Source organism: Euleptes europaea, chromosome 3 (assembly GCF_029931775.1).
Source record: "Euleptes europaea isolate rEulEur1 chromosome 3, rEulEur1.hap1, whole genome shotgun sequence".
NCBI classification, from domain to species: Eukaryota; Metazoa; Chordata; class Lepidosauria; order Squamata; family Sphaerodactylidae; genus Euleptes; species Euleptes europaea.
In genome coordinates, this window is record NC_079314.1 from 119,499,253 (window position 1) to 119,511,262 (window position 12,010).

Here is a 12,010-nt window from a genome sequence, read left to right on the forward strand (position 1 = left end):
TAAGGCACAGCGGTTTATTCCCTCTCTCTCTTTCCATCACAATTTGTAGGTTACTTCTGGAATTGCTGGAACTTCTCTTTGACAAATTCAACGCCGTCGCCACTGCTCATGCTGTGGTTCTGGGGCATCTTCAGCAGACTGTGGCTTCTCCGTCCAGTCAGTATGACGGCGATATCAAGTTATATGACATGGCAGATGTGTGGGTGAAGATTCAGGATGTTTTGCAGGTAAGCGGCTGGAACAAGTATACGTGGAGTCCCGAGGGCTCACTTTTTTCAAGTCCAGGCTTTGGAATTCTGGGAAGCAGATTCCGTTTGCGTCAAGCTGCTGAAGTTGTGTGCAAGCTGGAGCAGGAACGTGATGGTTCCAGTAACAGGACTGTTTAAGCAGCCTGTTGCAAACTGTATTTGTTATGGGGTTGCAACCAAGAATGGCATTCCTATGGCAAATTCTTCCCCCTTTCCACCGCGGTGCTTAGGAACACCTCCCCTGTGTCGTGATACTGTAGTGCTGTGAATTTCTTTGCCTCTGTTTTTTAGCTCTACTGCTTCTGACATGTAGAAAAGAGCAAGAGTCCAGTAGCACCTTAAAAACTAACAAAATTTCTGGCAGGGTATGAGCTTTCGTGAGTCACAGCTCACTTCTTCAGATACAACTAGAATGTGAATCCACTTGTTCTTAAGTAGAGAAGAGTGATTTCAGACATGCAATGGCAGTAGCATGTAAATGTCAATAGTAGATAAATGACATTAGCAGGCGTGATTGGGTTATGATATGCAGAGGGGTAGAAGATGTGGAGAAATCAGCATTGGTAGTGAGACAGGAATCCTAGGTCTCTATTCTGTCCAGGAAAATTCATTGTTTTGAGCTTCATTGTTAGTTGTAATTCAGTCGTCTCTCTAATCTCCCTTTGAAATCCCTTCGTAAGAAAACTGTTACTCTGTTTAGCCTTTAAGGTACTACTGGACTCTTGACAATGTAATGGTTGACTCTTGATGATGTAATGATAATGTAATGGTGGTCCCTTCCAACTCTATGATTCTATGTAGAAGAGGTAAATATAAGTCTGTCTGTCTGTCTGTCTGTCTGTCTGTCATGACAGTATGACAAATGATGACATTGTCAATGGATATAGAACATATACAAGGAGAGGAAGACCCAACAAGAGATGGATTGACTCAATAAAGGAAGCCACAGCCCTCAATTTGCAAGATCTGAGCAAGGCTATCAAAGATAGGAGGTTTTGGGGAACATTGATTCATAGGTTCTCGTAGGTTATCCGGGCTGTGTAACCGTGGTCTTGGAATTTTCTTTCCTGACGTTTCGCCAGCAGCTGTGGCAGGCATCTTCAGAGTAGTAACACTGAAGGACAGTGTCTCTCAGTGTCAAGTGTGTAGGAAGAGTCAGAGAGGGGTTGGGTTTGAGCTGAGTACTGTCCTGCAGACGTAATGTGCTAATCATTGTCCTGTAAGTATCAAGATAATGTACTAATGAGAGTGTGGTATGTTAATATGGAAGCATTGTATCCTGAAATGATCTGGTAATGTGTGAAATCCAAAGCTAATCTGCATGGCTATTGTTGACTGTAGCCTTTGTTAGTCTGGAGGTTTTTCAGGGCAGGAAGCCAAGCCTTACTCATTCTTAAACTCTCTTCTTTTCTGTTAAAGTTGTGCTGATGTTTATGAATTTCAATGGCTTCTCTGTGCAATCTGACAAAATAGTTGGTAGAATTGTCCAGTCACAATCTCATTGATTAACCAGATTTTTCCAGAAGATATAACAGCCTTATTTCACCATTGTTTGACCACAAGTTATTTCCTATGGGATCAAGAATTTTATGAACAGATTGATGGAGTAGCTATGGGAAGTCCACTCAGTCCAGTAATAGCAAATTTTTACATGGAATATTTTGAAAAGACAGCATTAGAATCGGCACCTTACAAACCTACAGTCTGGTTCAGATTCGTAGATGATACATTTACCATTTGGAGCCATGGTGAAGAAAAATTAATGGACTTTCTAAACCATCTTAATAATATTGTCAAAGGCTTTCACGGTCAGAGTTCATTGGTTCTTGTAGGTTATCCGGGCTGTGTAACCGTGGTCTTGGAATTTTCTTTCCTGACGTTTCGCCAGCAACTGTGGCAGGCATCTTCAGAGTAGTAAGTAGTCACACTCAGAGTAGTCACACTGTCCTTCAGTGTTACTACTCTGAAGATGCCTGCCACAGTTGCTGGCGAAACGTCAGGAAAGAAAATTCCAAGACCACGGTTACACAGCCCGGATAACCTACAAGAACCATCTTAATAATATCCATCCAAACATTCAGTTTACCATGGAAAAGGAAATTGAGGGTAAACTCCCATTTCTTGATACCCTTGTCATCCGTAAAACAAACTTTCAGTTAGGTCACAAGGTCTACCGGAAACCAACTCACACAGATCGCTACTTACACAAAAACTCCAACCACCACCCCCGACAGAAAAGAGGAATAATCAAAACATTAATGGACCGTGCAAGACGGATCTGTGAACCACAGTTTCTCAAGGAAGAAACTAATAATTTAAGTCACGTACTGCTAGCAAACGGCTATTCCAAGAATGAAATCAGAAGGGCCATTAAACCAAACAAAAATCAGAAAACTCAGGAAAAACAGTCTCCCATAGGAAAGGTATTCTTGCCATTTATTAAAAGAGTCACTGATAGGATGGAGAAACTTTTGAAAAAACATAACCTACAAACAGTGTTTAAACCTACCAAGAAAATACAACAGATGCTACGATCAGCAAAAGACAAAAGAGACCCCTCACCTCTGCAGGAGTATATCGTATACCTTGCAGCTGTGGACTAGTTTACATCGGGACCACAAAACGCAGCATACAAACAAGGATAAAAGAACATGAAAGATACTGCAGACTTGGCCAACCTGAGAAATCAGCAGTGGCTGAACATGGACTGACACAAACAGGACACAGGGTCTTATTCCAAGACACTGAAAGATTGGACAATTCTACCAACTGTTTTGTCAGATTGCACAGAGAAGCCATTGAAATTCATAAACATCAGCGCAACTTTAACAGAAAAGAAGAGAGTTTAAGAATGAATAAGGCTTGGCTTCCTGCCCTGAAAAACCTCCAGACTAACAAAGGCTACAGTCAACAATAGCCATGCAGATTAGCTTTGGATTTCACACATTACCAGATCATTTCAGGATACAATGCTTCCATATTAACACACCACACTCTCATTAGTACATTATCTTGATACTTACAGGACAATGATTAGCACATTACGTCTGCAGGACAGTACTCAGCTCAAACCCAACCCCTCTCTGACTCTTCCTACACACTTGACACTGAGAGACACTGTCCTTCAGTGTTACTACTCTGAAGATGCCTGCCACAGCTGCTGGCGAAACGTCAGGAAAGAAAATTCCAAGACCACGGTTACACAGCCCAGATAACCTACAAGAACCAATGAACTCTGACCGTGAAAGCCTTCGACAATATATTGATTCATAGGGTCGCCATGAGTCGGAAGTGACTTGACGGCGCGCGCGCGCACACACACACACACAAGAAGAGGAGCTCAGGAAGAAAGATGAAAACTCAGCTTTTAACTTAAAGAGTTGGATCCAAGCAGCTTTTTTGCTGGTTCTCTCTTCATCAGCTTTGACGCTCGAAATTTCATCCTCCGAAAACCTTGTTGGTCTCGAAGGTGCTACTGGATTCAGATCTAGCTGTTCTACTGCAGACCAACACATCTACCCTCTGAAACTATGGTGGATTGATGTGTGTGTGTTTAAACCTGTTCCTGGTCAAAGGATACCAGAATGCACTCTGAGATGGCACCTGCTGAATCTTGACAGCATAGGCAAATTCCAGCCCCCTTCCCTGGAACCCGACTGCCTCTGGTATGTTTATTGAGGCCAGAGGGAGGATTTACAGCCTAACATTTCTGCAAGCCAAGAAACTTACTGTCTTTATTAGGCTGAATTATTAGCAGGTTCATCTCGAGCACTCACAATTTGAGGGTAACCTTAGCACTTTTGAAAGCAAGTACACAAAACACAGTTCTGACGAGTGGGATTGGTTTTGTGGGCGTCTGAATCTTTCCTGAATGTTGATGTGTTGATGCTTTTTCGTGAGCAGATGGGAGTGGTGGGCAGCAATTGGGTGAAGGAGCAATTGTCGAGATTAGTATAATCACGCCTACTCGGCATGGCGTGCACTCTACCTCGTGTAAGCGTTTCTGCAACGCAGAGACTGCATTGCAAGAGAAATCTTTTGACCTATTAATACCTGTTTTATTTTTATAACTTTGGATTGTTACCTAGGGGGCTTTGGGCGGTGGAAGGCTCTTCAGAACATATTTAAATCAAATAAGTAATGACGGTTTTAATTGAGTAACAGATGGGGGGAAAGAAAGGAGAAGGAAGGGAGACAATAGAGAAGCGTGAACTTTTGTTGAGGGAGAAGTCGGCATTCTCCTAGTTCCCCCTTCTGTGTGCCCCTCTGCCCCTCCCTGTGTTATGTTTCTTGTCATTGTAGATTTTAAGGCAGTGATCAGTCCTTGTTCTTGTGATTCTGGTTTTTTGTGTGTAAAACGGTAAAGGCAAAGGTAGTCCCCTGTGCAAGCATCTGGGTCATTACTGACCCACGGGGTGACATCACATCATGACGTTTACTAGGCAGACTGAGTTTATGGGGTGGTTTGCCATTGCCATTGAGTACCTAGCTTGCTGGGGGTAAAGGGAAGACAACTGGGGAAAGCACTTGCAAACCACCCCGTAAAACTAAGTCTGCCTAGTAAACGTCAGGATGTGATGTCACCCCATGGGTCAGGAATTACCCGGTGCTTGCACAGGAGACCTTTATTTTTTTGCCATTGCCTTCCCCAGTCGTCTACACTTTATCCCCAGCAAGCCAGGTGCTCATTTTACCAACCTCAGAAGGATGGAAGGCTGAGTCAACCTTGAGCTGGCTACCTGAACCCGACTTCTGTCGGGATCGAACTCAGGTCGAGAGCAGAACTTTGGACTGCAGTACTGCAGCTTACCACTCTGCGCCACGGGGCTCCCTTTTTTGTGTGTAGCACCTAGCTAACTTGGGTGGCTCATGATACACATTCTCCCTTTCTCAATCAAGAAAAAGCAGCAGCGTTGGGTTTTATACCCTGATTTTCACTTCCTTTAAGGAGTCTCATACTGGCTTACAATCACCTTCCTTTCCTCTCCCCACAACAATCACCTTGTGAGGTAGGTGAGGCTGAGAGAGTTCTGAGAGAACTGTGACTAGCCCAAGGTCACACAGCAGGCTGCATGTGGAGGAGTGGGGAAACCAACCCAGTTCCCAGTGGGGAAACCAACCCGTTTAACCACCACTCCTGTGGAGAAGTGGGGAATCAAACCCGGTTTTCCCGATTAGAGTCCGCTCTTATCCACTACACCACTCTGGCTTTCGATACTGGGGAGGTTAGGCCTGCTGAGGATGTTCTGGCCCAAGGATATTGAACTGACGCTGGAAAAGAACAAGGTCTCTCTTTGTGACAGCCACGGGGCTCTCAAATGAACTTCCAGAGGAGGGGTATGTTGGTGTGGCTTCTTACTCAAGTGTAGGAAGCTTTGTCAAGTCAATCTTTTTAATTAGATGGCTGTGGAGAACGAATACCCTGTAGGTTCCCTTTTGGTTGTGTTCAACTTTTGTTTTGTGGCTGCTTTGTCAGACAAATTTTGAGCACAGTCCAACCTAGTTAACCCCCCGGAATCAGTGGGACTTAAAAATATGTGCAGCTTTGGCAGTTGGGTTAGAGCAGTTGGGTTAGAAAAGTGTTCTGACTTCGTTGAAACATCTATAAAATGTGAAACTGTTAAAAGATGAGTCTTGACTCAGAACAATGGATGAAGTCAAATTTTGGCGTGACTCTTGAAGTCACTACAGTAAGCAAGTTTGACAGTAGGGATAGGACTCGCGATAATGGGTTTGAATTGCGGATAGTAGGAATTATTATTTTTTACAGTAAGAGTTGTTCTGCAGTGGAATCAGCCACCTAGGGAGGTGGTGAGCTCCCCCTCACTGGCAGTCTTTAAGCAGAGGCTGGACAAGCACGTGTCAGGGATGCACTAGGCTGATCCTGCATTAAGCAGAGAGTCGGACTAGATGGCCTGTATGGCCCCTACCAACTCTATGATTATTTCAGGGTACTGTGGTTGTAATACTTGGATAAGGTTGGTTGGGAAAAGAGAAGAAGAGGAGGAAGAAGAGTTGGTTTTTATACCCCGCTTTTCTCTACCGTAAGGAGTCTCAAAGCAGCTTACAATCGCCTTCCCTTCCTCTCCCCACAACAGGCACCTTGTGAGGTAGGTGGGGCTGAGAGAGTTCAGAGCGAACTGTGACTGGCCCAAGGTCACCCAGCAGGCTTTATGTGGAGGAGGGGGGAATCGAACCCAGATTAGAACTCCAGATTAGAGTCCGCCACTCCTAACCGCTACACCACACTGGCTCTTGCTTGGCCATGTACGAGCAAGCCTTTTTATAGCACAGAAGGTGTGCTTACCTTGAATGTTCATGGTTGCCATACATTTGGTACATTCTACCAGTGGCTGATTTGGTGTCATTATTAGGGGAGGCTTAATGTCAGTCATGTGTGTGAATTTCAGGTCTGTTTTATGCAATATATTATAGTACTTGAGTAAAATATCAGAGAACAAAATTTATACACAGGTTTGGTCAGATATAAAGGGCAGATGTTGGTCCTTGGGGGCACTTGACCTTTTTAAAGAATAGGCGGGTGGTAATTTGGAGAGGCTAGCCTCACAATTCATGCGCCTTTTAAAAAAGCTGGAGAAACAATGTGCATGTGAGTTTTGTTTTTTATTCAATTATAGCGTTTTTCAGATATAACTATTTATAAACTATTCCAGCTCAAGGGTGCCCTAGGTGATGTACATAAATGTGAAAACATTTTTAAAAAGCAGTAAAACCAAGTAAAAATCACTTTGAAATAACCAGTAACTTATTGCAGGTCAGACATGGCGAGGACAGCGATACGTTTGCTACTACTAGCAATACTGTGGCTCAGTGGTAGAGCCTCTGCTTGGCATGCAGAAGGTCCCAGGTTCAATCTCTGGCGTCTCCAGTTAAAAGGACTAAGGAAGTAGGTGATGTGAAAGACCCCTGCCTGATACCCTGGAGAGCCGCTGCTGGTCTGAGTAGACAATACTGACTTTGATGGCCAAGGGTCTGATTCAGTATCAGGCAGCTTCATGTGTTCATGACAGCTGGGATCTGCTATGGGGAGTAGGCATAGCTCACAAGGTAGAGCATCTGCTTGGCATGCGGAAAGTCCCAGGTTGGGAAGGGGCCGTGGCTCAGTGGTAGAGCATCTGCTTGATATGCCTAAGGTCCCAGGTTCAGTCCCCGGCATCTCCAATGAAAGGGGCTAGGCAAGTAGGTGATGTGAAAAACCTCTGGCTGAGACCCTGGAGAGCTGCTGCAAGTCAGAGTAGACAATACTGACTTTGATGGACCAAGGGTCTGATTCAGTATAAGGCAGCTACATGTGTTCACCTAACAAAACAAAAACCTTCATTTGGCCATGGGATTGCATTCAAGGAGGAGGCCCATGTTAAGTTTCCCCTAGAAGAAAGCTCTGGGGAATGGGCACCAGAATCCAAAAGGCTCTGCTTTGTGACTACCATGTGTTTGCAAAATGAGATGAGCACATGCATTTTGTGCTTGCATGTTGCACCCAAAATCAATATATCTAATTCTCAATTTGCGGACCCATAAATCTGTGGATCAGGGCCATGTAGAGAGACGGGAGTTTCCCCCCCCCTTTAAACTCAGGGGACCTCAAGGCTTGCAGAAAAATATGAAAACTTCAAAAAGGTAGGGAAGTAAATTGCCCCCGAAGTAGAAGAGCATCTGCTGTTGTGCCCACAGTGTCCTTCTGCTGGCCCCATGGTATCCATCCTTCTTGCTGTGTATGGGAGACAAACGAAACAGGGAGGGGACAGACGGTTGGGCAGAGCCCCACGGGGTGAGTTCAGGCTGAGCAATGGGAAGGGGAAGAGATGGTAGAAACGACAAGGGGAGCACCCAGAGCATGGGAGGGGGTAGGCATGCGTGATTGTCAGTCCCTGTCCGTTTGTGGAAGCGGCAAAACTGAGGGTGAGTGACCAGGTGGGGGAGGGTATGAGTTCCCCCACCCCAGGAGTCTTGCAGGCGTCCACTTGTTCAGAAGTATTTTGTAAAAAGTGGTCACTGGGTAAGAGAGCTGGCATCAGCTGAGCTGGTTTACTTTTGGGTCTCATTCATACTTTGCCTTATGTACAGTCCCTGGATATCATATTGTGGCTTGCTTCGTTCTGAAAACGTGACACAGCAGCCAGCTCTGCTTCTGTGCAGATGAACGTGTGAGTTTATGGCATCTTCCCAGATGCACTTCTGCATCTTCCCTCTGTTGTAACACAGAGACTAGGTTTCTCCCTAGCATTTTAAGCATGTTGCTAATTTAGTTCTTTAATTTAGCTGTGTGTTGAGAGTATAATTACTGCGGTACTAAAATGTGATTGAAAAGAACAATAAGACGCCTCCAGTTAGAGATGTAATAGCATGGATAAGCTCCTTCAAGATAATATGATTGGTGGAGATGCAGGGTCTTCTGCCACGATTGCTTCATAAGCTTCCCTCGCTTTATTACAAATTTTGTCCAGAGGAACACCAGTTGTAGTTTCTTGACCAGGTTTAGAGGTTCCCTGCATAGGTAACTTTCTTCAACTCACATTAGAGAAGTTCTGATTTGATTTGACAGTTTTGGTCACCACACCTAAAAAAGGATATTGCAGAGCCTAAGAAGGTGCAGAAAAGAGCAACCAAAATGATCGGGGGCTAGAGTAACTGCCCTACGAGGAGCGGTTAAAACGCTTAGGGCTGTTTAGCCTGGAAAGTAGGCGGTTGAGGGGAGACATGATAGAGGTCTATAAAATTATGCATGGTTTGGAGAGAGTGGACAGGGAGAAGCTTTTCTCCCTCTGTCATAATAGTAAAACATTACAGTAGCTCGATTCCCGACAGGAGGATCCATTTGATTCCAGAGCAGCATTGATTTTCTCTCGGGGCCCTGGAAATCGGCGGCGTCGCAGTTCCGTCCAGAATGGAAGGGTACTTGGTCAGTGTTGCTTTCTGACTGGCCTCAAGAGCACTGCATAGGTTAAGATACATGTTAACCATGGCAAGAGTAATAAGAGCATCCAACTGGAAAGCAGAAGCCACACCTTCAATTGAGGAATGGCTGGGAAAATTAGCAGAATATGCGGTAATGGCTTAATTGACTAATATAGTGAACAGAAGACCGATGGAAGCACTCCAAAAGTATTGGAAGATGTACTTGGATTATGTAACAAAACAATACGTATGCAGACAAGAATTTGTTATTATTATATACTAACAACAATAACAAATTATATATAACAATGATACTATATAAGGATAGTGGTGTTGGAGGAGAGTGTTACAGATACTGTGGATGGCCAAAAAAACAAATCAGTGGGTTATAGATCAAATCAAGCCTAAACCGACCCTAGAAGCTAAAATGATTAAACAGAGGCTATCGTATTTTGGTCACATTATGAGAAGGCAAGAGTCACTGGAGAAGACAATCATGCTAGGAAAAGTTGAGGGCAGCAGGAAAAGAGGAAGACCCAACAAGAGATAGATTGACTCAATAAAGGAAGCCACGGCCCTCAGTTTGCAAGATCTGAGCAAGGCTGTCAAAGATAGGACATTTTGGAGGACATTGATTCACAGGGTCGCCATGAGTCAGAAGCGACTTGATGGCACTTAACACACACATATAAGGATACATATATATTCATATAGATTTTAATCACTATTAGAATGTTTGCTGACCATATAGGCTGGAACATATAGATACAAAAGTAGATAGTAGATCTGATATGGAAAATATTAGATCTTAAGGGTATTAATGTTTTAAGTCAACATAATTATAAACCAGATAAATAATTTAGATTAAAGGTAATTTAGAGGTAAAATGTTTATGTACCCGCATCAGTAAAGAATATAACACGTGTCTGGATTAGAAGGCTAGAAGGAACTCTCCTATAATGTACTGGGACCGCTCTGTTAGTTATTTGAGGAGGATCTTGTTATGGATATTGAGTTTGAGGGGTGTGTGATATGTATGAATTGTATGCGTTTTATAAAATAAATCTTATTTTAAAAAAAGAGCACCGCGTAGGTGCCCTTGAAATCCCACATTCTCCAGTCTCCTCGCTGTCGTCCTTCTATTTAATTGAGAGGATAGTTGGCGGATGTTGATTGGCAGCTGCAGTCGTTGAAGAGCGCAGCTGAAGGAGAGCCGAGTTGGGTGAGAACAAAAATAATATTCCAGAGGCTATTAGGCTTGTTCTTTCAAGTCAAACTTTCAAACTTTCAGCCTCGGCCTCTTTGATCGTTCCATTGCATTTCTTGAAAGAGCGCATTTGACTCTCTTTGCCGTTGCCCCAGCAAACTAGCATAGCAATGCTTAAAACAATGACTTCCTTAGATAATGTGACTTCCAAGTTACTTCTGATGGGAAATTTAACTTAGGAGAAGTTAAATGGTGACCTCTTAGAAAAAATGTAACCTTCCTTAAAATACAAATTGCTTTTACAGGAAGATTTTTATTTTTTTTAAACACATCCCTTGCATTATAACATCTAAACATCTTTCATTATGTTCTGATTCTCCAGTGTGTGTGTTTGTCTGCGTGGGTGAGTTTAAATACATATAAGAAAAAAATAGCAGAGTGATTCTTCATTTCATGGCCATGTCTTGTTAGCGTTCGACAAAGAGGACGTATCACTACAGTTTTCTACACTACAGAATTCTGTCCCGATTTTGAACACAGAAGTGGTTGATGCATTCGTTTCTTGCCCTATATTGTTGCCCAACAAGCTAATATCCCTTTCATAATGCGCATAATTTAAAAAAACAATTTGGGAATGACTGTCAAGCTATATCTTGAGAGCCAGCGTGATGTAGTGGTTAAGAGCAGTGATTTGGAGCGGTGGACTCTAATCTGAAAAACCAGGCTTGATTCCCTACTCCTCCACATTAATCCAGCTGGGTGATCTTGTGCTAGTCACAGCTCTCTTAGAGCTCTCTCAGCCTCACCTACCTCACAGGCTGTCTGTTGTGGGGAGGGGAAGGGAAGGTGATTATAAACTGGTTTGATTCTTCCTTAAGTGGTAGAGAAAGTTGGCATATAAAAACCAACTCTTCTTCTTCTTGTGTTCAAAAGAAAGTACTATATCAGCTGGAGACTTTTAAAACTTTAAATGTTTTGGGCCAATTTATATGAAATACAGGGGCCGAACGAAAAGCACTTGGTCATGCTAGGTTCTGTGGGTGAGAAGTTGGGGGCAATTGGCCATAGCTCAGTGCCAGAGTACGTATTTTGGGTGTGGAAGCTCCTGGATTCGATCTCCAGTTTAAAGATCTTAAGAAGGAAAAGATGGGGAATGTCTCTGGTACCAGAACTGAGGGCGTCTTTTGCCTGAGACCTTGGAGAGCTGCACCCAGTTGGAACAGCCACAACTAGGTGCACCAATGGTGTGATTCCATGTAAGTAGGAAGAAGTAGTGTTGGTTTTTATATGCCACTTAGGAAGAATCAAACCAGCTTCCCCTCCCCACAACAGACACCCTGTGAGGTAGGTGGAGCTGAGAGAGCTGTGACTAGCCTAGGGTCACCCAGCTGGCTTCATTATGTAGGAGTGGGGAAACAAATCCTGTTCACCAATTTAGCGTCCTCCACTCATGTGGAGGAGTGGGGAATCAAACCCCGTTTTCCAGATCAGAGTACTCCGCTCCAAACCATTGCTCTTACCACTACACCACGCTGGCTCTTAACTACTGCATAATGCTGGTTGCCAAACTCCAGGTGGTGGCTGGAGATCTCTTGGTATGACAATCGATCTCCAGGCAACAAAGATAAGTTCATCT

The 12,010-nt window shown here is 43.7% G+C and overlaps 1 protein-coding gene across 1 annotated transcript in view; it reads left to right on the plus strand.

Moving 5' to 3' along the window:
- Nucleotides 1–12,010, plus strand: part of EXOC4 (exocyst complex component 4) — a 471,090-nt gene that overhangs the window by 81,694 nt on the left and 377,386 nt on the right. The window contains exon 7 of the mRNA XM_056846731.1: nucleotides 50–227. Coding sequence (XP_056702709.1) covers nucleotides 50–227 — 178 coding nt within the window. The remainder of the gene's footprint in view (nucleotides 1–49; nucleotides 228–12,010) is intronic.